At 40.9% G+C, this 27,452-nt stretch overlaps 1 protein-coding gene and 1 long non-coding RNA gene across 2 annotated transcripts in view; both read left to right on the top strand.

The window, feature by feature from the left end:
- Positions 1-1,398: 1,398 nt before the first annotated feature.
- LOC131586175 (uncharacterized) lies at positions 1,399-12,193 on the top strand. Its single transcript, XR_009279102.1, has 4 exons — positions 1,399-1,596; positions 3,711-3,793; positions 8,524-8,650; positions 11,793-12,193. It is a non-coding gene; the product is annotated as an uncharacterized LOC131586175 (long non-coding RNA).
- Positions 12,194-24,878: 12,685 nt separating this feature from the next.
- PDE3A (phosphodiesterase 3A) overlaps positions 24,879-27,452 on the top strand; it is a 219,944-nt gene continuing 217,370 nt past the window's right edge. Inside the window, exon 1 of the mRNA XM_058852942.1 lies at positions 24,879-25,797. Within this exon, the coding sequence (XP_058708925.1) occupies positions 25,027-25,797 (771 nt within the window). The 5' untranslated portion in view covers positions 24,879-25,026. The remainder of the gene's footprint in view (positions 25,798-27,452) is intronic.

Genomic DNA, 27,452 nt, shown 5'->3' with positions numbered 1-27,452 from the left:
GAAAGCTTATTTAAAAAGAAGGAGTGTTCTTTCTGGCCAGCCCAAATCTCCCAGTCAACAAAGATATAAACTATGCTACATACAGTATTTCTTCTGCTGAGCATGATAGAAATTATTACTAATCATATTCCCCTCTGAGTGATTCTTGCCTAACTGAATTTACTGCAGTGAGCAGAGATTCAGTTTTAAGGGAAGTTAATGGTGTGAGGAAATTAAAGAACCATGGAGCACAGCTCTGGTGAAGATTTGGGTTACAGTTATTAAAATACTCAGAGCAGTGGGTAGGTTTCTGAAAGCTGAAGCGTCAATATGTGTCAGTATGTGTAAATAAATAAATACTTTAGACTAGACACCTCAGCCTTGAAATCAGACATCCCATGACTTTGTTCTGACCTTTGTATGTTGAAGATTTTCAGGGAAAAGAAGGTAGTTTGTAATGCATTTGCTGAATAAGGAACTTCTAACTATCATTTCAGAAATCCCAGTATGTGTTTAGACCCTTTTAACTAAACAGTTAATCCATGTTTTCACTAATTGTGGTGACCATGACTGGAGCTGTCTCTCCTGAGAAGTTACTGAGGCACTGAAGGGGTACAGTCATTTCTCTGTAACCTCTTTTGGATAGAAAATGGAAATATTTTTCTCAGCAAGTGCTTCCCGTTCTTTCATGAGTGTCCACTAACCTTGTAGTTCTCTTCTTCCATGATTTTGGTCTTTATGGGATTCCTTTCTTCAATACATAGGAGAGGTTTGCATATTCCCATCCCTGGAAGTGTTGAAGGCCAGGTTGGATGGGGTTCTGAGCAACCTGGTCTGGTGGAAGGGGTCCCTGGCCACAGCAGGGGACTGGAACTGGATGAACCTTAAGGTCCCTTTCAACCCAGGCCATTCTAGGATTATGATGTCCAAGAATACAATCCACTAGCAAACATGAAAATTTCAAACAGGTGCGAGGATGCTTTGCTCTTTCTCAGCATAAGGCAGAAGTTCCTAGCACAGTGAGGAAAGCTCATTATACAGAGTAAAAGTGGGATCTGTTGACAGGAACTACAGTTTGAGTGCTATCAGACATACCTTTATTCCCTTTTCCTCCCAGTCTCTTTGCTTTCACATGACTGCTGCTCAGGATTTCACTTTCAAATAAATATTTGGCTCTTATATCCAAAAAGACAAACAAATACACAGAGAAGAATTTGCCTGAGTAAGCGAACGCTCCTATTCAAAATTCTGCGGCTAGATGAACGGATAAGTGACAACAGTGATGAATAAATAGTGCCTGGGCCTGCCAAAACCCAGCATTAGAAAGTATAAACAAAGCAGTACAGAAAACAGATGGATTCATTTTAAGTTTTACCCTTTTTCAGTCAAGAGATGCTAATGAGGCAACTTCACTTTGCACTGTGACCCTGGCAGAGCGTGTGCCAGCAGCAGCGAGGGGATGGACCAGAGCAGGGTCTGGGTGCCAGCACACAGCTACCTTCCCCAGAGCCAAGCCATTATTACCAAAACTACAAAATCCCAGCGTGGATCTTCCTGCTGAATAATGCCTGAAGAGAACTGCAAGCACCATCACAGAGATGTCACTCCAGCAATGAGGTATTTGCGGGTATTTGAGCTGGATTCATCGCAGAGAGGAGAAACGCCGGGATTTGCTTGCCGGGGTTTGGTGGGGAGAGGAGGAGAGTGCTGGTTCAGTTCCTGGTGCTGAGAGGAACTGAAATGTGGTGAGGTTTTGAAACTGCTCCATCAAATCAGCCCCGTTGCCTGTTTCCTTTGAGGGTGGCCAAAGCTCGGTGGGTATCGGAGGCAGGTGCAGTCTGTTCGGCACTGGCACCAGTGCCATATGGCAACTTCTCCCTGAGGAAATCAGCCTTTTGTCTGCTCCTCCTGGAAACCAAGAAACAAAGGCTGCTATGAAAAATACAGCTTATGGGGGTTTCAGTTTCAAAGTGGTTACAACAAATTTTAAATATAACAAAGTTATGCTTGAAATAAAACTCCGAATTTGAAAATTATGTATATCTGGCAAGCTCTGCTGCAGATACCCAAAATATAATATGTCTGGACATAAAGCCAAGAAAAAACATGTCTTTGTCTGCACATGTGGATTCAGATACTTGTTTCTAGAAGGAAATTATAAGAGAAATAACATCTCCCAATGACAATTGCTTATTCTTAAAGTTTTCAGGGGAAATTTCTAGCAGCAGGTCTCAACTCTCCTGTGGTTTCATCCCCAGCAGGGCCTGCTGCTGCCTGCTACTCTTCTGCAGATTCTGCCCCCTGTGCTGCTCCTCTGTGTCTCTGTCTCCTTCTTCCTCGTGCCTTTGACACTGCTTCCTTTTAGAATGAGAGTTGTTCCCCAGTTTTGCCCCACAGCTTGCATCACTGGTGGCTCAAACATATATATTTCTATTTAAAAAAACCCACTATATAGCGGTGATATATCCAACCTGTGCTGCTAACAGCCAAAATGACTTTTGCTAGAACCATCTAAAGTCACTTTTCACACATATTTTCCTTCCAGGCATTGTGAAAACTGCTCTGGTCTTTGATCCTGTTCTGGGAAGCTCACATGTGACCCATGTATAATTATTATGGCCTTCACAGCCATCACTGGTGGGATCTGTGTTGGGACACCTGTGAGCTGGAATGTGTCTCACCAGTTGGAAAAATTATTTTATAGCTACATGAAAGGTAAAGGGAATATATAGCTGTGAGATTATTTCACAGAGAAGCCAAGAAAACCACGGCTGTGACTTCTCAGCAAGCAGAGAATTTAATTCATAAAACAAATGTGTTTGAAAACAAAAGCCATGATGCTCCCTGCTTTCTCATTCATTTTTCATGTAATAGAACTCACCTTCTGTCCGTTCAGTTATCCAAGGGCTTTCATAAAATAAGGTATTCATATGTATAGACACACTCATACATATTTGAGGTATAATTTCCCTACAGTAACATTGTATTCCTACATGAAGCTAAATGAAGAATTGACCCTAATTCTTTGACTGCACAAGAGCAAGAGGCCTAATGGCTCTTCTGTGCTTAGATATATTTGATGAAAGGAGTTTAATAACATAACAATGTTGCTGCCTTCCGCTGTAGGTTATCTCTGGTTGATTGGAACAAATTCCCAAAAGAGTTCTGGTATTCTAGTCCATTTCCTAATCAAATAGGTTCATTACTTATGTAATTTTCCTTGTCCTGTGGGGAAAGGACATGTATATTATTGTATATTCCACGCAGATTTCGAAATCAAAATCATATCATAGTCCCATTTCCCATCCTCCTCCTCCTCCTCCCTTGGTTCCCTTTTATCCAATCACTTGGAGGATGCCATCATGCTTGTGCTTTCTTACCAAGGAAGTTGTCTTGTTAAATATATCAGTTTTTTTTTTTTTGGCAAGCAGTGGAGGCTTTAGGAGATTGCAGAAGAGCCATGTACCATGTTCACCATCCCAGCTGCTGGCTTTCCTTGATTGCTGTTATAATTTTGTTGCACTAATCAGCCACAAAATTATAACAGTCATGTAAGGCAAGCAATTACTAGGTGTCCTGGGATAGTCCAGCCACATTAGGACTAAATTAGGACTATTCCTAATTTAAAGAAGCCATAACTGCCAGTGTATATGCATGTATTTTTCTTAAACATTTCTAACTATAGTTATCAAGTGAAATAATAAATTGTATTCCCCCTTGTTCTCCTGCAGGGACTGTGCCTAATGCTGGAATTACTGACATCTGTATATCATTTCAGTGGCAAATTACAGCTGGGACATGCTAACCCCAAAGTGTGAGTAAGAGCTGTTCCTAAATGATTGGAAACTTCTTGGCAATTTATTGTTGAATTATAATAATTAGCTTAGTCTTCATTCTCTTTTGATAGTTGTGCAAAATTTGTGCTATTTTCTTAGCACCAGAATTGATTGTTTAATCAGCAAGAAGAATGGTCTTTCTGGTGCAGATTAGATTTCAACTAAGCCTCATTTTGTGTTAATTGTCTCATTGAAAACTTCCTCTCCTTCTCTCCTTCCCCCATATAAGCAGAGGAATAATGGAAACCTGGAATTAATATTTCCATGGAGATGATGAAATTTCCTGAGTTGCTCCAAAATAATCTGAATTTCAAAACTCTTTTAACTACTAATTAGAGGGAAACTATAATAAATAATACAAATATATTAATGGCTAAAAGACATTATCTCATTATAGATAGCTTATGCCCAGTTCTCTAATAATGTATTCTGTGTTTGCCTAACAAGAAATACAACATGGAAACTCAAATTTTGTGCTGTTTATCTCTGTTGCCAGTGAATAAGATTAGAGTAACTGTTTATACATCTGTTAAAAGCTATTCTCCTTGAAAACAATGAATATAATAATGAATAATGAGTTTTTCATTCATGGGATGGTGGACAAATTGTAAAGAGGTTAGAAATAAACTTTATTTTTCAAAATGAATGGGTTCTAGCCCTTGTATCCATGTCATGACTATCCAAGGAAAAGAAAAATTAAAGCTTTTTTAGACAAGGGCTGAAAATTTAAATAGCAGTCTAAGATTCACGTGCTGCAGGGAATTTGGCCTTTGACTGCCACACTTTGTATTGTTCAGCTGGTGTAATAATAATTATGAGATAGCTTTGTTCACCATGGAAAACATGTTTTAATAATTCTGTGCTGCTTACCAGGAGTAAGATTAAATAAATGGACCATGGGGCAGATGAATGAGACTTTTTCTGGTTTCATTAAGAGTATCAAATGCTTAATTGAGAAACCAAAATGAAATTCAGAAAAACCTTTTGAAGTAATCATTCCCTTTGGAGATGCCTGAATTCTGGAAGCTGGGAAAGCTTCTGAAACTTCTCAACAAATGATATTTTGTAAGTATGAAGTAAAATTTGAGGTACAACAGGTAGAAGAAATAGAAATGAGAAGCTGTTTTTAGGAAATGATCCTTGTTGTATCTTTTATATATAAAAGCTATATATTTCTATATGTGCAAACACAATGCTTAGGGACATGGTTGAGAGGTAGATGATGGTTGGGTTTGATGATCTTAAGGGACTTTTCCAATTTAAAAGATTCTGGTTCTCCAAAATAACTCTTGATGAAATTTAGATATATTTCCAAAATTCTGGGAGACAATTCTACAAACAATAGTTGGCTCTATCTCCAGTGGTTTGAGATTGTATTATATGCAGGTCAAAAAGCACTGTTTCTTCTTATTATTAAGAATAATATTATAATAATATAAATATTATAATATAAATAATATTATTATCTTATTCCATTGAGTATTTAAGTTCTACTTGACTCACCTTTAACAGTTTTTAAGTGGTTTTCAACAAGTTACCTTGCAAGTGTCAGCTTCAAATAGTCTCTGACTCCTAACTGACAAATCTGTACCCTTTCTAGAGTGGAAGAAATAATGTTCTAAAAATGGGAAATATCATTATTATTTAACTAACTATGTAAATTTGGTTCATAGCTCCCCTTTCCCTTTGTTCAGTTTTTTTGTTGAGTTGTTTTAATTCCCCTGTGATTCCAGATATTTTTTGTAAGCTCCTAATTATATGTAACACTTCAGCATATTTGTCAGTTTAAGGACATTAATGATGTCTCTGTCCAGAAAAATCAACTTTACACGTGCCTAATTATCATATCAATTATTTTCTTATTCTGTACATGCCTGTCTAGAAGAGAGAAAATTTAAGTTAATTCAGCAGGTCTGAGAACACTGATGGAGTCTCAATTTTAGCACAGATTTCTAGCTACATTATAATTGTAATTGTAAAATTGTAGGTATTTTATCTTTCTAAAACACACCACAAATAACCCTAGTACTTTTCTAGCACTGGTAATCATTCTGTGCTCACTTGCTTTTAATTTCAACATTTGTTCACTCCTTGGGAATAACCACAAACACCAGAATTGTACAAGATTTCTATAATTAAGAGTCCCCTCCCTTTCATATCATAACTTTAAATATTAATGAGAAACCAATTCAGAATCAGCTTCTGGTTGTTTGTAGGAAGATCCCCCAGTGACATATGGAGCTGTTATGAATGGTGAGCATAGGAGAAGAGTTTAGTTAATAGTCTTTGAAGACTTCCCAGAAATTAAATTTTCATAGTGAGTGTTGAACTTGGATTTTCCCTTATAGAAATCATTAAAGGAACCAAAGAAATTAAAATGCACATAGGCTGGCATAGGGCCTGATAGATTAGCATGAGAGTTCTGTTCTAATTTAGAACAACAATCCGGTGTCTTTGTCTTCTTGAAGCAGCAATAAAATTCTAAATCTATTATTATCCTGAAATGATAATATAAAATCATATAAAATGTTATATTATATATAATATAAATATAATATAATATAAAATGATAACTCAGAAACTTTCATGGAAGTTACACTGATCATTAAGTCAAATAGCACCAGCTGTGGACAGAAGCCTAAATAATGTGAAAGATATGACATAACCAAACCTGAACATGAGTCATACATTTACTAGCTCATTTATCCTAAAAAAAATCACCTGGGCTTAAAATCAAAAATATGGATTATGAAAACCATCAATGTCATTTGTTCTGTTTTGTGGAAGTCTTATAATCCTTGCTGCTCGATTTCCAATGAGGAAAATGGTTTACTCTTACTGAAATTGTGTCTGGAATGAGTTTCCATCCATAATCTCTCAATACAAATATATTTTAGCACATATTGTATATGTATATATTTCTATACACACATTTCTCTATGTGTGTGTTTATACATACATCTATCTCTCCACCTACAGGTATGTAAATATTTTTATTTTAATCACTCAAGCATGCAGTTCTGTCAGCCAGCCCATGCACTGAAGTGCTTATTTGCAAGACAAGGAACTAAATATTGAGAGAACATGTTCAAAATTGAATGGTCTATATAAGTTTTGTTTTATGCTAGACTGGATGTGAAAAAATGTCTGTTTTGTATAAAATATTAAGAGGCAAAAGGACAACAGAGGCCATGTAACTGAAACAGCTTGTTTCATTTCAAGTACCCTGGATCAATATATTTTTCCCCCACTTCTACTCATCCCTTTGTTCCCAAAACTAATCCTGAAAATAGGTACTGTCAAAGTGTTGCACAGTTAAGATATTTTTATAGGACTGTTGTGTGCAAGATCATTTTTATTATTAATATGGATATGTATGTGTATATTTTTGTCATTTATCAAAGGTGAAAAAAAATAATGTTATGATATTCTACTTAAGTAAGAATATATTTCAATTGTTCATGATCAGTGAATGCTAACAGCTGATATTATAAGTAAACAGTTCATATAGGATTTGCTTCTGCATCAAACATTTTCAGAGTCATAATTCTTATCTTAATTTGAGGGAAAAAATTAGACCCTGGATTAAAAATTTCCTTCACTTTTATTAATAAATTAGGATCAATAAGCAGTCTGATTAAAAAATCTCTTAGACATGTATGCTCCAAATACTGTGCTTAGAAATCTTTTCTTCATAAAAAGTGAAGGACAAACAGCTGCATTTGACCAGCTACAATTATCTAAAGGTTTGTCAGAAGGAGAGGATTTGGCTTTATATCTTCAGATGATTTAACTTTGAATATTCCTCTGCAGTCACAGTCCAGGAGCAGAAATGTGAATTCAAGCAGGAGCTGTAACCACAAATGTAGGATGCAGCAAAATTTCGTTCTCCCTTTGTGCCACTTCAGTCTGGCATAATAAGGAAACTCAGAAATATTTCATGATATGCACTGATGTAAGAACTATTTTTATATCCTGAATGGATTTTAATGGCATTGGAAGAAAAGTGCTCCTTCTTTTCATCCTGTGTACACAAAAATTCTGAATGTTACCACACTGAGATAGGAATCCTTCTGAATATTTAATGAGGATGTGCTATGTGCTACTGACAACTCAAAAACAAAAAAAGCAAAAGAGGCTACACAGAGCTATTTTACCATCTCTCTCCATCCCATTCAGTATTTCAACTTACAAGAAAACCTGCTCTCTAAACATTTTTAGATAGCTTTTCTTGTTTTAAAGAGGCCTGAACATGACTTTGGTGAAGTTGGCATTGAACTCGTAGTTGGGTCCTTCATGGGATTTTTTATTCTTTTGTTTTTGTTTTGGGGTTCTGTTTTCTGGAGTTTTTTAATCTTGAAAGGCAAGTTTCACTCTGACAGTAAATTTCATTCTGGTGAAGTGAATTTAATGAGGGTGAGTTCTTCCACCATTTAAGACAGACTTTGTTGGGTTTTTTTTTCAGTTTGGTCAATGGTTTTGTTGTTGTTTTGGTTGGTTTGGTTTATGTTTATTGGGGTTTTTTTTGTTTGTTTTTTGGGGGGAAGGGGGTTTGGTTGTTCAGCCTTTGTTGTTTCTTTTTCTTTTTCTTTGGAAATGATATTTATATTTTCCATATTTTCTGAAAGTAACGCTGCTTTGTAGCCTGGATCTCTATCTGGTGATTTTTATTTTCATAGAGCTTCCTAATTTCTTTTGCATTTTTAAGAAAATAAAGATCCCAGAAACCATCAAAGCTGTTACAGGTCTCCAGGAATATCTCTATTTCAGTCTCAGATGTGATGGTATCGAAGCACTGGCTGGGAACCACTGTTCTCATCAGTACATACCATCCGGTGAATATTATTCTTTTCTTTGGGGGAAAATTTATGTTTCTTTTTCCTCCTTTTTTCACTTCCCAGGTCTTCAACTAAAGTTGATGAAGCACTCTAAGTCCCAATTTGTGTTTTAAAGCCCTAAGCCAGAAAATAATAATAATAAGAAAAAAGACATTTGAGAAGTTTTGCACTTTTTTTCCTGACTTTGACAGCAGCAAGAGAGGTCCTCTTAGAGCACCATAAAGTATTCTCTAAACTAGAAGTCATTCTCTTTTTTAATTAAAAATCTTTGACCCCATATTTTTCCTACAATAAGCTTCTATTCTATTACCTTTATATTTTCAAAGCTTGTGTTCTGAAAAACAGAGTGAAGCATAAATTGTGTGCAAACAAAGAAAGCCTGACCAAAAAGCCATCTTTGAAAGAAATGAGCATTTTTTGATGTTTAAGATGACAAACAAGTGCATTTCATAAAGGAAGGCAGCAGGATCTGACTCATGAAGGGTAATGAGGTTTGGAAGGCATCCTGGAGGTTTGTACATCTTCTTGGATGAATATCCTTCTAAAAAGTGAATAGCAAGGGGGTTGTTCCTGCCCTCAGAGCCCCTCCTGTGGCCAGGATAACTTTTAGCCTTGATTTCAGAAGCTGCAGTGCAATAACAGCCTGCCATAACTCCTGTGTGCTCTGCTCTCTCCCTGATGCCCTCTGCCAGCTGAAATAACCTGGGCCACACCAGCTTCAGGTGGGGAGGGAGAGGGAACAGTGATTTGGCATGCCAGCTTTTATTTTTTTTTTATTATTTTTTATAAATATTTATTTATAATTTTTTTTTTTTTTTTTTTTTTTTAGCCTGGATTTTATTAACCAAACTCAACCCTGCAGGTTTTTAAGGGCTGTTCAGAGCCTGGGCTGAGCTGGTCAGTGAATTGCTGCCTAGAGGAACAGTGTCTCCTCTCCCCTCAGCTGGGTGGAGGATTGAGGGCTGATCAATCCCCCAGGATAAAGGTACCCTTGGAGATATCTCTTGATGTGTCACCAGTGACAGGCACCCTGTCCTTCCATGCCATGGGATGCTCCTAAACCTCAGAGGGCTCTGGGCACCCCCTTGGTCCCCAACCCAGTGTGGGACTGTGTTCATGTGACAGCAGCCATGCACAGGAACACGCTGTGTGTGTGTTTGATGAATGTTCCAAATCTGGGTCAAACAATATTTGCTTGGGCACGGAGAAAGTCTGGGAATTTGATCTTGGCATGCGCCTGGAGCCAAAAATATAGCGCAGCAAATGGGCATAGGAAAGAGCTGGCTGAAATTCACCCCTCTTATCCCAAATGTCACTCGCAGAGTGATGTTCTCAGAGACTTTTAGGCTCCCAGAAGACTCAGTTGTGCCAGTGGTATCTGAATGTAATGAAGCTGACCTGTCAGAGGCAAATCCCAGTCAGCACATTAATTCACTCGCTTTACAGATGTGATTCTTCAAAAGATCTTTGTAATATAGATTTTTGTCATTTAAACTTTGAATTGCCACCCTCTGCAGTATCTCTCACAGTTTGTGTCCCATTAAACATACCTGCAAGCCTGCTTAAAAATGTAATTAAATTGCTGCTGCTGGAGGGATACTTTACTGTCAGCCAGGAAAACATTCACAATTGGGAAGCAGTGTCTGATTTCCCAGTGCTTTAGCAAAAGTCCCCTTAGTTTTTCTGTAAGATAATGTAACAAGGGTATCTAGAGTGTGGGTGTAAGCTTATATTCTGCTTGTTCAAAGAACAAACTGCACTTAGGCTGGCCCTCAATCCACAGTTATCTCTTAAAAGTTCTCCTTTGTACATTGAAAAGATATGTGATAGCAGATGCCAAATTCAGCTTTTTAAACCATACCTAGAGTGAATAGCTAATAACCTCCTGATTCGTCACTGCTGCATGTTTCAAGCTTTGCAGGTGACTTCATTTTTGAGACTGAAATACCTATTTATTTATTTTTTTTAATCAATTGTGTTTAGATCAGTATCTGCTGCCTATGAAACTTGTTTGGATTAAGATTTCATTATGAATGGCCCAGATTCATTTAAGAGGTTGTCTTAAAATATCTCTGATAGACTTGGGCAATTTATGATTATATTTGAGAGCCAGCTGCTGACTACAGAGTAAAATCAAAACCACCTCACAATTCACAGTTTTGTTTGGCTTAAAGTTTAGATTCAGTTCACAGAAAAGAAGGGATGAACTCTCCACCCCAAGATTTGCTCATCCTTTTTGCAGCTGTAGAATACTGGAGAGCAATTATTATTAGAAATCCAACTGAAAACGTTGCTTTTCTCCTATACAGGGCCCTGTTTTAACAAATAAGTCCTTCTGTAATTATTGTGGTGGTGCTGTATTGCTAAAATATTCAAATATGAATGACATTACAAGGAGTTCTCTGTGAGGAATAAGGAATCATGCTGCAATCATAAAGAGATAGCAATTTAAAGCAACTAAATTCAGATTATACATGAAAAAAAAGGGAATTAAAATGCCTGGGATTTGTTCCAGTGTTTGCCCAGATACTCTTTATGGCATCAGTCTTCATGGAGCCACTTCACAGTTTTTTCACATTCCCAAAGAGCAACCTACATTTGATTCAATGTACACCTGTGTAAAGCAAATTTAGTTTCAAAAGAATGCATCTAATTTATTCTTTTACTCAAACAAAATGCAGCCTTGGTTGTTGTTTTGGGGTTTTTTTTTCTTATTAATTAAGAGATAAACCATTATTTTTCTTTGATGTATATAATTTTCAGTTTCTAAAAAGATACACTGCATGAAAAATTTCACAAGCTCTAGTAGCACTTACATTCTTGTGTCTTGCACCATCAGAGTCATGTCCAAAAAGTATGAAAGTTTAAGATGTGCTTTGTTTTCTTTTTAAAATCTTAGAAGATTTTTTTTTTTTTTTTTGTTAAATCTGAGAGTCAAAACCAAGCTGTTACTTTTAAATTTTTGATGTACTGGTTCTTGGGAAATGCCATTGCTTTATTTTAGTTAATACAAACAATCATGATTAGCTAGAGGAAATAAGCAAAACAGAATGCTTATGCTCTTATTATATTAATAAACACATTATGAGTGAATCCTTGACAATTTAAAAAAAAAATTTTTGTCTTATTTGTATTTCAGACTCTGGAATAAATCTGTGGCCAGAGTTCAGCTTGGATGGTGAAGCTGAAGCTACAGAGATAAGAAACTGCCTGAAATGTCTCCTTGTACCTGCACTATGGTCATGGGAAGCATGGAAATTATGGAAGCAGTGGATTCCCAGCCTTCTGACATTTGCTGCATTCTCCTTGTGCTGATCTTATGTATCTTAGCCCAGTATTAAATCTGACTGCCTGCAAAATAATGCTCTAGAGTTATTTTCTGTTGTACATACAAAATGCTCAAGTGGTTGAGTAGACTGCATTTCATCCAGATTTAACATAAAGTTATTATCATTAAATAATCATTAAATGCTGCTGTGAATGAGATTTATACAGCAGTGATAAACTTACAGTCCCCATCAGGTTCTCTACACACTTTACAAACTCCAACTCTAAAGGCAGAAGATATAAATGAAAACACAAGCTACAAAAAGCACAGTACCATACAGTTATTCTTTATTCTGCATTTAACTGCCTTGCAAGAGTTTTGAAAACCAGCAAATGGTCAGACATTGCCTACAGCTTTATCAGAAAATTGCTTTTCTATCAAAAGAATATCTAACATGACAAAGGAAAACCCTCCTATTCTCCACTAGTAACATGAGAATATTAATATTATTTAATAAAACCAGAAATTACTGGGATCACGGGAATACTTTAAGAAGAAATAAACCACGCTCCACCCACATGAAGGCCATCAAACATTGGTGGACACACCAATGTCTTAATTATCTATTCTATTTTGTGCTCTATTTAGGAATCAGGAATTGTTCTTCATTTTAAGCTCCAGTTCTCCTGTCTCAGTACTCTGTTAGTGCACCTTCCCTCTGAGGAAACCACTCATTCTGCACTTTTTGTCTCTGCAATTAGAAATGCCCAACGTGATGATGGATTTCTTCCTTCTCTGCTTCACCTCTGCACATTCAGAACTCAAAAAAACATTCAAGTTCCTCCCTTCTACATTAGCTAGATGAGCAGGTTGTTCCTGAAGTTCTGGGGATGGTTTGACTCAAAATCTTATTTGAGCATGAATGATCCCTTAGCCAGCAATGGACAGACATGTGGTTGAAGCCCCTGGTTCTAAAACCTAGAAAAGAGTACAGAATTTGAAAATAATTATTAAGAGAAAAAAAAAAAACACAAACATTGCTCTCTTAGGATGAGATATTGCTAAATAGAGGAGGTGCAAATAAATTTTAAAAAATATTGTGAAACAGTCAAAGGAAATCAAACATTTTTTGAAATTTGGCAAGTCTAGCTCACATCCTCTTGATTCTGGGTTCTTTTCACACAACACTGAGTACATTTAGGAGCTTCCAAAATTAATGGGGATTTTTAAATAATGCAACAGACTAAATCCTAAATTGGGGCCTGTCATTTCACATTTCTTTCAGTTACACAATGAAATCTGTAGGCTGCAAAAGATCAGGCGATGCCCTGGGTGCAAGCATCTCTCCTTGCTGGAGAGTTGGGTGAGCACTGGATAAATATGGGATGGCTGCTGCCTGCCTGCCTCCCTCCTGTGGCTGTCACTTCTGCCCCTCCAGAAAGATTGGGTGTCACTTCCACCCCCCTGGGATGCTGCAGAGCCACAGGAGTCACAGGTACATCCCACAATCACTCACCACATGAGAACAACTAATCTGCTGCACAGAGACACCCAGGAGGAGATAAAACTCATCTTCTAATTAATTGCTCAAGTGTTTATTCAGAAATGGAGAATCACCCAAATGCTGAGCTCTTAAGGACCAGCTAGCAGTGAGGTAAAACAGGTGCCTGCAAGGCTGTGGTGTGTGAAACAGAAAAAAAGGGTAAAACTAAGGAGTGTCACTTATCTAGGTCTTATCAAGAACTTCCAGAGAGGTGATGAACTTAAAATAAGGAATGATACCTAAGTAATTTTCAGATTTTTAAATAAGGTTAGACTATCCTGTAAATTTATTTCAAAAATGATTGTTCAAGTAATGCCAGTTAATGAAGCCTGATCCTCAGGGAAAGGACTTCAATCCATGGTGGTTATTTGTTGTTCACTTCACATAAACTTTCTCTCAATCAATCCTTTAAGGTTTTTTGGTCTTTAATCCTTAATGGTTCTTAATGAAATGGTCTTCATTAGTTTTTGCCAACTTCTGAAACTGAAGAAAACAACAAAGATCTCAAAAACACCTCGGCCCACTGTAGTTACTAATACAGTAAGTGTTAGTACCTTTATTAATTTGGCTGAAATAAGCCTATAAACAGTGGAAATGAGGTGTTTAGGGGATTGTCTCTCTTTCTGAGCTTTCATCTGCCCTTCTGTGCATTGCAGCCTTGCTGAAGGATCTGCAGTTCAGCTGTTGATGGGAGCAGCTGCCCTCAGGAAATGGTTTGAACGCTCCAAAGTGGCTGTAGGCTTCTTCCTGCAGGAGTGAAAGGATCTGGGTAAAGGCATCAGCTTGTAAGGCCATCCACAAAACCTTCCTTCAGGTGTCTGAGTGGGGCAGATGTCTGAGGAGTGTTGGGATAAATGGACAGGGATGTGGTGCTGTCGAGAGCCCAGACACAGCCTCAGCATCCAAACTGAAGAAGTTGCCCCAGTGAGAAAGAAAGGCTTCTCTCCACCCAGAGGCTGGATGGTCCCATGTCACAGGACTTCCACTGGGATTGCTTGGTGATCAGAAGAGAACAGAAAATAAGGAAGCCCTCATTTTCCACATTAGAGTGAAAAGGAGTGAGCTCTGACAGAACACAAACCAGCCAGACATGAACAGTCCCTGCTGCGTCACCTCGGCACTTTCATTCTGAGGATCCATTATTTAAATCTTAAAATGCCTCTCTGAAATTCAGCAGAGATATTCCTGCTTTCAATAATACATTTGCAATAATGCTTTCCTCCCTTCTTCAGACCTCTTTGAAATCAAGCACTGCAGTCAATGACATGTTGACAGTTTTGTATAAGTTAATGAGAAAGAAGTTGGAAGTGGATGACCAAGATCTATTTATTATTATTAAACTGACCATGTATCCATCTTGCTCTTCTGAAAAGAAAATTAAGAGAAGAAAGAACTGGAAAAAAAAGCTCATTAAATGAATGATTCAGAATTTATTCTGTATCTCAATCTACAGTACACAATTGTAAGAATCAAGGTTTCTGGTTTGAGGTGAAAATTCTTGCTCTCAATTGTAAGCAAGATTTCTTTCCTGGTATTGCTTAACATGCTGAGAGGATGTGAAAATGGATGTTTCCAATACTGGGAAAAACCTAAGTTCAAAGTTGGTCACTTAATAGATAAGGGCTAACTATTATTTAGTCCCTTTCATTTAAAAAGAAAAAAAAAATATCATCTTGGCAACAAAACACAAAGACACAAAACATTAACATTCCTGCTGAATATTTTATTACATACTGTTTCTGATAAAAATCTAAAACGTAAAATCTTCCTGATCCAAGCACAGAAGTGACACCTAATCTTTCTGAAGCAATGCCCTGCACTCTGGAATGTGTTGAGTTGGAAATACGAGTCCTGTGAGTCTTGTGCTCCTTTCATTTGCATGCACTCCTGTTTCACAACCCTATTTCCTTTAACACCTCAGCCTTCCCCGAACATTCCGTGTTTGTGCTCGGCTTTAACCCCAGGCAAAGAGCAGGGCAAGGAGGCTGCCAGCAGCAGAGGGCTGGCATTGACCAGCCAAGGGCTGCCATGGCACATGCCAGCTCAAACAGCAGCACTTCCCCTTGCTGCTTTCCTGCCTCTTGAGGCCAGCCAGCCAAAGAGGGAATTTCTCCATTCCTGGAACATCTGGTGTAGGCTCTCAATGCTCGTAATTATCCTCCCAGTCCCAGCCCTCTGCAGGTGCAGGGAAGTGCAGGGCAGGTTCTCTGAGAATACAGCTCTACAGTCCATCTATAAATCTTAGCGAAACACATGCTGTAGGATTCAACATGAATTTATGTTTTTATAATTTTTGCTGAGAAAGCAATACCAGTTGGAATAATGTTACATTATAAGGTTATGAAGCCTTGGGCAAAATCTCCAGCTCTTAGTAAATGTAGGGCTTTCTATTGCAATAAAAACCTTCATGTCAGCATCTTAAGCTGCTGTATGACTTATGCCTTTACACTCAGTCAGTTTTTACCTCTTCTCTCAACACAGGCTTTCACTTCTCAGGCATTTGTCTTCACCTGCAACTCCTCTCTCACCGGTCGACCCCTTGCTGTCCTCATCTCGCACGGCAGCTCCAGGAAAACCTTCCCACGTGTGGCAGTGCTCCCTGGCTCTCAGACAGGCTCTGACCTGTGAATGTTGTGTGAGCCATGACCTGTTCCTGGTTTAGCTCAGCACGGCTTGCCGGGACAGATGGTGAGTAATGGCATGCACCGCCCACTTGTCTTTCTGTGCCTTTCTCCATATGGTTCTCCTATTAGACCTGGAAACAAATTGGAACAGTTGGTGTGACTAGGAAATTAAATTCATTAAGCTCAACAAAGTTGCTGTTAAAATTTCTTGTGTTCTTGTACTGGTGTAAATGGCTGTGTGAGTCAGGTCAGACTGAGATGGGAATATGCAGTTCCCTTGATTTTATTGGGCTCAAACCCACCTGTACCGTGCCTAAAACTTACTCTGTGGTGTGTCTGTAAGCCACTTCAGCATACGAGTGAGTTCCTCATTTCCCCAAGAAAATCATCTCATGACAGGCGTGAGATGGTGCAGCATTAATATCTGTACATGTACACTGCATAATATCTGTAAATGTTCTGATACTGCACAGGATTACACAGTCTAGGAAGTGGATAATGTCACTTGCTCCTTTTGGTGGTGGGAGGGGAGATAGTATTAAAGCAACCTGACATTAAAATGGATGGTTTTAGATGATAGATTTAGTTATATCCTCTTTGTGCTTAAAAGGAACTGATTAAAAATGTCAAGATTTCAGGATCTAGGATAACATCTCAAAGGGAGCCTGTAAAGGTTCATGAGTCTAACTGCCATTGTAAGAGACTCAGTGTCAAAGGCCAGAATTATTCCACAGATATTTTTGACATATTTGTTTCTCAGTTAGTCACTTGGGACCAAATCCCCAAGACAGAGCTACAACATGAGGCAATTTCTGTGTTGTGGGGTGGAGCACAGTGGTCCAGGCTGTTGAAGGCGATGTAACACTGATTTAGGACTCAGCTGCACAGCTAATGCAGTCCAATATGGAAATGGGCTGGTGGAATTCCTGAAGGGCCACAACCAGTTCCTGCTGAGAGCTTCTGCTTCCCAGCACATGGGACAAGAATGTATATTGTGGCTTCTAGCCATGTGAAGGTTTGGGTGTACAGCTCATAGAGGTATGGAATCTGGCAACCATGAAAAGAAGGGATATTCATGATGGAGACACCTGTCCCTACTCCAGTGGTTACTTTATGTATTTTAAATATTTTTTTAAAATCTCATTTTCAACATTTACACTATAAATCTTACATAAGCCAGCCTGTGGGACAGGGGCTGGGATCCAGGTGTCTCTGCCCCTCAGTGAATGTTCCTACCACAAGGCTGTGGTGTCATAACTCACCGCTTCTCCCTTTTTACCACAGATATTTTTTATTTATTTATACGAAACGAAACAGATCCACCATCAAGGTTTGCAAGATTAACAAAATATTCCGTGGACAGGAATTTAAGGCACAGTTGAAGAATGAGAAGAATTTGCTACCCAGCTCTCCACACTTTGTGACTGGTGATTTTTGGGGAGCTGCTCCATGTGCTCAGCACATGCCTTTGGGATAGAGTTTCTCAGGCGATGCAGATGGAGGAACTGTGCTTGAGAATCCTTCCAGACATGAATTAGACATGGAGAATTCAGCTCTGCTGACACAGCAAGACTCCTGGACAAGCTCAGAAGTGAAACTTTAGCACCTGGTTTAACACTGGAAGCAGAGGACTGTAAAGGAAGCTGAGGAATTTTTGGATGCAGGCACATTAAGGTAAAGAATCTTTGAAAATCCTGCTAAACACCTACTTGCATCTTTAGATACTTATCTAACTACAATTTGATTCCAAATCAATTTAAGAACTTACATTTCTTGAATATTAAAGCTTTGCATTACATTTTTTTCACTCTAAAATAAACTTCTTGACATGGTTCAGAGTGTCATAAATAAGTTATTAATGAGCCTGTACCTTTGATTGTGTGCATTACATGTCAAGTGAGAATTGTTTCAATGGAATTAATTATTTTTTTGGCTAATCATTCTTAGCTTCCCTTTACTCTCAGAGGTTTGGTCATTTTCCTTGGAATACATTAGTTAAAACTTACTTTCAGCCTACATTTCTGTTTCTCAGCTATTTAAGCAGGACTCATTTTGTCAGTCTTACTAGGAAAAGATGTTTTGAAAATATCCATCCCATTTCCTAGGAAAAAAGTTGTACACTAATGTACATACTTATAAATCACAAAACCAGAAAGCATAAAACTTAGTGTACTTACAGAACTATTTAAAAATAAGAGTTGTTTGCTGACATTTTTTGATACTTGATACTGGAACACAAGATAAAATGGAACTGACACCAAAGATAGTATTCAGGTTAGTAAAAATCTTGATTTTTCAGTGTTGTCTCCCAGAACTGTAACAAAACAGGCTATAGAAAAGAGCACTGAATTTCCTGTTAGAGGAACAAGTGACTTCATTGTATTTCTACAGAATATTTATAAGAATTAGGAAAAGAAAACAACAACAAAACCACCAGAAAAAAAAGAGACTGAGAGAATATTTGGTGTTTAGAGACTAAGGAGCTGGATAGTCCAGCCAGATGAAAATTTATGAGAAATAGGACCCCGTTCTACAAGTATTTATGTATCCACTCAAATTTGTTGAGTGAGCAGTGTTTTAAGTACATATTATTAAAAAAAAAATAGGAATAGTGGAAGAGTTAAACTTAACTCAGTGATCAGAAAACTAAACACCATTTGAAGCACAAAATAAACACAGGGTCCTGTGCAGATTTGAACCAGTCAGTGTACTTGTAATTATTACTTTTAAAAGAATTTGAATATCTGCTTTCAAAACCAGTACTTCAGGTGGCTTCAAAATGATAACGTACAGAATTTTTAAAAGTTATTTTTTTCCTAAACCTAAATTTATGAGAGAGAGAAATTTATGGCATAAATATCTAATGTCAGCAAAAGCTAGCAAACCAAATTTCTGGGACAGTCATTCAAGTATTACAAAGGTTGGCATCTTTAAAAAAAAAAAACTACCAAAACAGAGTGCTTGCAGTCACGTTGCTATAGGACATTTCTTTCAAAAATAACAATTCACTGCTAAAAGTATTTGTGTTCTAGAGCCCAAAGCAGGCAGTGCTCTCAGAAGTGGCTTGAAGAGCCAGCCCATGTGGATGAGGTTCAGCGTGTGTCCGTGGGAATGGATTGCTTTCTGCACATCCACGCAGCCCTCACTAGGAAAATCACATCTTTGAAGGAATTTTGCCTGCCTTGGTATAATTGCACCTCATTTTCTTGCAGCTCTACTTGCCCTGTGGCTATGAAAAGTGAGCTTGCCTTGCTCCAGGAGAGTGTTTAAGGCACTGTTTATAGACACAGGCGATCAGTTTTCCACAGACCCGGCTCACATTCACTATTGCAATAAAAACCTCTGGGTCACAGGAACTCTCAGCTGTGATAAAACAGAATCACTCTTTGAAAACGAGATTCCCTCCATGGGCACCATCAAAAAATTTTCCATTCATGTGTATTTTACAAGAGCTTGGAGTGACACAACAAAGAGGAATGGCTTCAGACTGACAGAGGTTAGATTAGGCAGGATTAGATTGGATATTAGGCAAAAGTTCTTTGCTGTGAGGGTGGTGAGGTCCTGGCACAGAGAAGCTGTGGATTCTCTATCCCTGGAAATCCTCCAGGCCAGCTTGGATGGGGCTCTGAGGTCTAGTGGAAGATAATGGAGATGCCAGGTCTCGGAGAAGGTGTCCCTGCCTATGGCAGAGGGTTGGAACAGGATGTCCTTTAGGATCCCCTCCAACCCAAAACATTCCATGATTCCATGATCCTACTGACAAAAGCTACATAGACAAAACAAAACAAAACAAAAAATCAACAGCAACGAAAAAAAAATTTACAAAAGTTAACCTATAAAAGGCTCCAGTCACACTCTCCTCTCCAGAATCGGAATTTTACTCTTCCATTATAGCGTGATCATTCGTGTAAGCTAAAAGTAATCCATTCAGTTCTGAATAATTCTTATTTTGAAATATAGTTTGTACTTTCTTAAATGCCTCTAGTGGAAGTATAACAGACTTACAGAGACTGAAAACTCACTTCTGTGCTTGGAAAAAATCAGAATCATCCCATTCTTTCCAGTGCATGAGGATTCTAATTGTTTTCCTAATACAGTAACTGTGATTTTTTTCTATGCACACCACAATGGAAGGCAATGGAAATTTTCATAAATTAATAAATTTGATTTGTCATCAAGTGGATGTTCTCCACAATATAGGACTTAATTTTTGTTCATTACATACCTCAGTCATCCCCTTATGAAATAAACCTTGAAATTGTGAATTACATAAAACAGATGCAGTGTGGGTGTTGTGAGCATGCCTGCACTCAACCCCAAAATAACATTATTTACTACTTCTTTGCTGAAAATGGTATAAAAATAATCTAATTCACATGGTAAATATGCTTCAATGCCACATTCACTATTAAAATCATTGAATCAGCAAGATAACTCACACATTAAATTTTTTTACTACATACTACTCTGGATGCTTAATGAGTCACATGAAAAAATTGTAATTTTTAAAACTTTCAATTGAATTTCATGTGATAGTCTGTGAAATGCCACTGCAGTCAGAAAAATGCTCATATTTGTAAGTAAGCATATTTTTAAGTGCTCCAGTAAACAGAGATATAAATCTTCCGTGCAACATACTGGCCATTACCTAAACTCCTATGGATTTTAATGACTTAGACAGTTTGTAAAATAATTTGAGATCCTAACACAGAAAACTAGCATAAAAGTCCAGAACATTACTACCATGTTTTAATCATAGTAGATTTCAAAAATTAGGCAAATTTGACTTTACTCAGTCAATTAACATTCAGCAGCTTTATAAAAATTTATATAGAATTATCCATATGCAAAGCCATAAGAAGTTGAGGAAAGTTTAATGACAAGGAATAGGAGAAAAAAAAAATCAACAAAAAATGTAAGAATAATTACCGTAAGTATAGACCAAGAGTGGTAAAGTTGAAAATGTATGAACAAAACTCTCTCTGTTTCTCCTTTCCCCCCTCCCCCCATGGCACACTTCAGTAGGACATGGTGCAGAATTTACTTCATTTTCACTACTGCTTCTTTATACCTAGAAGAGCATCTCACTTCAGCTCCATCTCAGCATTTCTGCAGGGTTTGGGACTTCTTCGTTGCACCACTATTTTTGGGGGGCAGAGACCATGTAACCTGTTAGGGGAAGTGGCCCTGCACATGTTTCTGGTGGCCCAGTCCCTGTGACCACAAACCAGCAGTAGCCTGAGAAAAGACTGCAGGGAAGTGTGGACAAACCAAACAAATGCTGGTTGTCTGATCTGGATAGCTGGGCTAAACAGTTCCATTGTGAACCCTCTACCCCTGTCCTCAGTGGTCAGGGAAATCACTGTTCCTCTCTTTAGATGGAGAATCGTGTTTTGTGTGGATGCCTCAAGTCCCCTGAGAGGACTAGGTGAAAGTACTGTTGCCTATGCCATGTAAAATTCACTTCATCTTCTTCACCAATGGCTGAGAATGAAGTGATTCTGAGACTGATGATTATGTCTTGGGGAACAGCCAGCTGTCCAAAAATTCTTTACATCTCCTTTTCTTCATTGTCCATTTCCTGCTCTTTGTTGTCCAGAGCAAACTGCTTTTTCTTTGCAGTTAAAGCCAGTTGACCTTTATTTTCTTACAGGACTTGCTGTGACAGTAACCCATGAAATTTCCTGGGTTTGTCTCCTTTGAAGTCTCCAAGAACTCTCTACCATCACTATGGAAGATTGCATTCCAAATGTAAACAGAAGTGGCGATTTTTTGTTTTCACTGCAGTGTGAAAAGTGCCAAAAAAGATGCATCACCAGACCTTCAGTGAATCTTGAGCTGTTCACTGTTTGTAGAGGTAGAGATCTGCCTTCCCAGATTTTCTCTTCTCTAGAGAAGGAAGACAGAATTTTTTAGGTGACAATAACTATATGCTCAACATACTGTTTAAGAGGTACCTGTCAGCTGCAGACAGCCTAATCCAGTGGAATCATATCCTGAAGAATGAAATAACACAAGTACCCTCCTGCCTTTCCCCTTCTTTTTGTGTGTCCCTGCATAGGTAATCTCCTAACTGGTCATTATTTCTCATCTTCCATTCTGTTTGGCTCATCACCTACCATGCTTTCCCACCTGGCACTGATTTAGATGGAGATGCAAAAATTAAATTACTATTGCCTTTTTGTGAAAGATCTTCACAACTTAAGGGCCTAAAACACCCTTAGATAGTAGATGAATAAGAAACAATTACATTGTTTCATTCAGAAACGTGCAGAACTATTTTTATCAAATCCCAGGTGGTAGAGAGCACAGCAAAGTTCATCTTCCCATGTACTGATCAATACATAAGAACTTGTGCCGTGACTTTATGAGCCTTGACTTTCATCATGTTACCTAATGCATGATGTGAGAATTGATATACCAGAAAAAAGGACTCTTAATTTGACTTTCTTGTGTCAGCTTCAGAGCAGAAAGTGGCAGATGCCTTGGGGAGGTATGGTCTGTTTCATGTGAGACTGGAAAGAACCTAAAATGTGTCCAGCCAAAAAAAAAAATAAAATGCTACTGCTTTTAATCTAAACAGAATAATTAATGTTTTAGCTTAAGGAATTAAAAGAATATAGTTAAGTATCCAATTATCTGCTTTGATCTATGTATTATAATTCTAAAGGGAGGTGGCAGCAAAAAGAATTAAGGTAGGGACTGTTTATTCCTCTAGTTCCTATTTTTGTTTTCATTATTTTATTTAAAGTGTCAGTATTTCTGGTATCAGGAAGCATAAGTGTAAAGTAACAAAGTGGAGATAAATTAAGATGTAAGCAAATGCTACTCAGAAGGGAGCAGTAGGTCAAAGCTCTGATCTATCTGATTTGCAACTCCTGCATGTGTGGTATCCAGTATTGCACTGTCCATTTATTTGCATTCTGTTTTGATGCATCTAGACTTAGAAACACCTGAAAGATGCATATTTTTATAAAAAAAACCTGAAAAAGATGCATGTAACTATTATTATCTGGGCACTGGCTCTGTCTCCGGGAGGTTGATGTTTAGGGTAGATGGAACCCAGCTATGTTTTTCTAGGTGTGTATGGCAACCTGCTGATTGCTGTCTCACCAGAATAAACTCTAAACCCTTCCAGCTGTTATTAATCTGGTCCCTTAACCTTTAAAAAAACCAGAGGCTTTCCATTGCTCAGAGCCAAACTTTGCTAACAATATCTAGGTTGTTTTCAAACCAAGCTTCAAACATAAAAATGACTAATAAATCCATATTCCATAATAGTCAGGCTGGAAAACCATTATTTTAAAACAGGCTCAGTTTTTATGACCCATTTCTAATAAAAATCCCAAGTATGCTTCACTAATGCTACCATTTCAGATACTCAGATCCCGGATGATAAGCATGATATCCAGATAGATACACCAATAAATATGTAAAGGCTGTAAATCTGTCTCAAATTAGCGATTTGTAGATGTGCGAGGCGGGGAGAGGGCTGGGAAATTCTGTTTTCTAATCTGTTCGTTTCCTGACTCTTAATGCTCTGTCACTTCACAGCTGGTGATTGTATTTTTCTGTGGTTTGTATTAAGTGCTAAATACATTACTCCATGCTCTTCGGGGCACCCGGGGTTTTGCAGACTTTTAGTCTGCACCTGATTACACTCGTGTGAAGAGCGATTTTGGGCAGTCCAGGGTCAGGGCCAGAGTCTGCCCCTAGCATGCTGTGGAGCCCTCCGGCGTGAAGGTGAGGTAGGTTTTGAGGAAGGAAAAGGCTTTTGGATGGAGCTACAGCCTAGAAATCCGTAACGCTTCGGAAGACCAGAGCCCGCTGCCTTCGGGATTCCAGTTCGGGCTTCCTATTAAAACAAAAACACAACCAGAAATAATCACGGTAAACATCCATCTTCCTGACTCTTTTACGGCCTCGTAATTGCCCCCACCCTGACGGGAGGATTTATGCCCTGGCTGCCAGCGGCCGCTGCCAGGGAGCTGCTCCGGGGGAGCGCGGGGCAGGGCAGGGCTGCCCTTCCCCGGGAGCCGCTTTGGAAGCGGCAAAGCCCCCGGTTCCCCTCCTTCGTTATCGCCTCCAACACTCAGACTCGGGTTTGGCCGCTTGCTCGGTGCAGGTTTGCTCTGGGCTTTGGGCAGCCTCTTCTCCTGGCCGGGAGGAGCGCTTTTCCCGTGTAAAATTCAAGGACTTTCCCTGCAGCGCTCAGGAGGGAAATCCTCTCCTTTTCGCTCGTCCTCCTTTTCTCTTTCCAAGCAGGCTTACGTTCAAGTTTCTCCCGCAGGTCTCTCTCTCGCCCTCCCGGCAGGACTTCGCAACTTCTGCCGCGGTTCCGCTCGCCTTTTTTTGTCCTTTTTTTTTCTAGCCCTGGGCTTTATTATTTTTTTTCCCCCCTGTCATTTCTCATTCCCCGCAATCCGCAAGGAGCGGGAGGCTCCCTCCCCTTGCCCGCGGGGCACGGCCGGGCAGGACCCTCGGGCGGGCAGCGCTGTTCCGCCCCCGCTGCCCCTCCCAGCCTCCGCCGGGAGCGCCTGGAAGGCAAAGGATGGCCTAGAAATTAAGCAGCACTGCTGAGGTGGTACATCTGCCTCTCCCCCCGCCCGCCCCCCCTCCCCATTTTCTCACACCGCTTAGGGTTTTTTTCCGTGTCTATCCCAGTCCTGTACTCCTAAAAGGAGATTTTAATTTTCCCCCGCGCTCCCAAGGCCGAGGTGCTGGCGGAGAGGAGCGGCGCTGGGCTCTCGGGGAGGAGGCGAGCGGGGGGCGAGCGGGGGGCGAGCGCGGCGCTCCGCAGGAAATGCCGGCGCTGCTGCGGCGGGGAGCGCCCCCGGCCCGCCGCCCCCCGGCCAGCGGGCTCTGACCACCGGGGTCGCTCCCGGACCCTGCCCGGCTGGGAATAAGCGCCGGGGTGCCAGGGGAGCCCGGCGGGGCCATGGGCGGCGGCGGAGGGATGGCAGCGGCGGAGCGAGGGGCGCCCGCCCGGACCGCGCCGCTGCCTCCTCCGCGGGAGCCCCGGCACCGCCGGAAACTTTCCCCGGCGCTGAGCGCCGGCTCCCCCTCGGTGCTGCCGGCCCCGGCGGCGAGGCTGGCGCGGGGGGAGCGGGGCTGGGTGCCCCTCTGCCTGGCCGGCGCCTTGTTGGGCGCGGGGCGCTGCCCGGTGCGGGGCGGCGTGCGGCCGCGGGCGGCGGCGCTGCTGCTGCTGCTGCTGCTGCTGCTGCTGGCCGCCTGCTGCGGGGGGGAAGCGGTGGCGCAGACGGCGCTGGCGGCGGGGGAGGAGGAGGAGGAGGAGGAGGAGGATCACTTGCTCTCCCTCGCCGCCACGGGGGTGGTGCTGAGCTGCCTGGCCGCCGTGACATGGCTGGTGCTGAAGCTGAGGCAGGGCGTCCTCATGCTCGCCGTGACTAGCGCGGCCAAGACCACGTCCCTCGTCGCCTTGGAGAGGGTCCCGGCGTCCTGGCGGCCCTACCTGGCCTACCTGCTGGGGCTGCTGGGCATCCTTCTGGCCGGCTACGCCGACCGGCTCTGGCCCCCGCGGCGGGCCGCCCCGCTGGCCGAGCCTCCCGCCGCCCCCCCGGCCGCGGACGAAGCCCCGGTGCTCAGGCGGCGGCGGCGGTCCAGCTCCATGATCTCCCCCGAGATGTCGGGAGGCAGCGGCAACAAGACCCACCGGAGGACCTCGCTGCCCTGCATCCCCCGGGAGCAGGTAGGGCAGGGGCTGGGGGGGAGACGGGTCCCAAAGTTTGCCGAGGGTCCCGCCGGCGGCGGAGGCGCCGGGAGCTGCGCCTTCCCCCGCTCCCCGCCGCACCGTGCGGGTTTTCCCCGGAGCCCCGGGACGCCTCGGGACGGAGCCGGGGGAGAGCCGGGGCTCTCCGGACCGGTCTGGCTTGCCCCGGCTGCGAGCAGAGGGCTCGGGGTGTGCTTTTCTCTTCCAGCTGTCCTCGGCGCTGGCTTTCCTAAAGCTGGCAGAGGAAGGGGACGGTGCCCGCTTGGCTCTCGGAGCCGGTGAGAACCTGCCCTGAGCGCAGCCCTCGGGTTTCCCAGCATCACTTAGGGAAGCTGTTTCAAACCTGTAGTTTCCTAGAAAGGCACCTTAGCCTTTTTAAAGTCGCTTTAAGCTTGAAAGGGGTGTGTGTGCCACAGCAGCTTGTCCTCGGTGGGAGAAGTCCCTTATCAGGGCGGGAGCCTGTCCGCTGAGGCTCGTCTTTGCACTTTGCCTCCCCAAGGCTGTTGCCGTGTGTGTAATCAATAGCTCCCGCTCTGCCGTGGCTGTGGGAACCGGTGCGAGGCACACGCGATTTATCTCAACTTTGTTTCCTTTGAGAGGCTGTGATTGGAATGGCTGAGCCAGAACTTTATTACCAGCGGCGCGTTCATTTCAATGCACACCTCAAAGAACACTGGAGAAAGAAGCGATCGAGTCCCGGTGTCTTTACTGCACGGCTGTACAGAGCTGACACGGACACAGAGTGGGCTCAGTTCTGCCCGTGAAGTGTTTCTCAGCTGTTTTGGGATTTAAGATTGCCCCACAAAAGTATCACTCCACGGTCCGTGTAACTGAGTGTCTTGAAAGTCAGCGCAGCCCACGCTGAACAGTGGAAAGGGAAACCTGGGGGGAAAATAAGTATCAAATGGTATCAAATAAGCTTTCTTTTTCAATTCGTATTGGAAATGGTTCTCTGCGCCGTGATCAAGTGAAGCGTGTTATCATACACCAAAGGTTTTCTTTCAGGTGGCTGGCTGGATAAGCAGCAAAGTATTTTCCAAGTAATGGCATGTAACTATATGGTGTGGGTGGCTAGTTTGTTTCTGGAAATGGTTTGATTACATCCCTTTGTGGTTGGTTTTGACATTTCTTAGAAGAGGGCCTGACAACCTTATATACTTGAGACTTGTTTTACAACAAATGTGCTTATTTACTTAACAGTTTTGTTTAGGTAAAGTAAATATTTACCATAGACAAATACAGTGTGAAAAAGTAGAAAACTGACCCAGTTCTGACTTTAACAGGAACTGAGAGGGAACGGTGCAAGAGTAATTTGTAAGTACAATAAGGCATGCAATTAACACTGTTTATGCTTACTTGGAGATGCAAGGCATTTCTGGTGGTTTCTTACAATAATAATTTGTAAGGCTTTAAACATATTTCCCCTTGCTTTCACACTTCCAATAAATGCAGCCTTTTAGTTAACATCTCTAAATGTAGTCTTTTGGAGACAGGACTCAGTGACCTTGGTCCTTGTCGTTTCTTATGGAGGGATTTCAGATCTCCTGCATATACCAGAACATGAAACTGGTGATGGATAGTGAGGTAGACCTCTTTTCCTTCCCTGACATTATCTGGGGACAGTGGTCAGCTTT

This window comes from Poecile atricapillus, chromosome 18, assembly GCF_030490865.1.
Source record: "Poecile atricapillus isolate bPoeAtr1 chromosome 18, bPoeAtr1.hap1, whole genome shotgun sequence".
NCBI classification, from domain to species: domain Eukaryota; kingdom Metazoa; phylum Chordata; class Aves; order Passeriformes; family Paridae; genus Poecile; species Poecile atricapillus.
The sequence above is the reverse complement of the archived record's forward strand: the minus strand, read 5'-3'. Positions and strand labels throughout refer to the sequence as shown.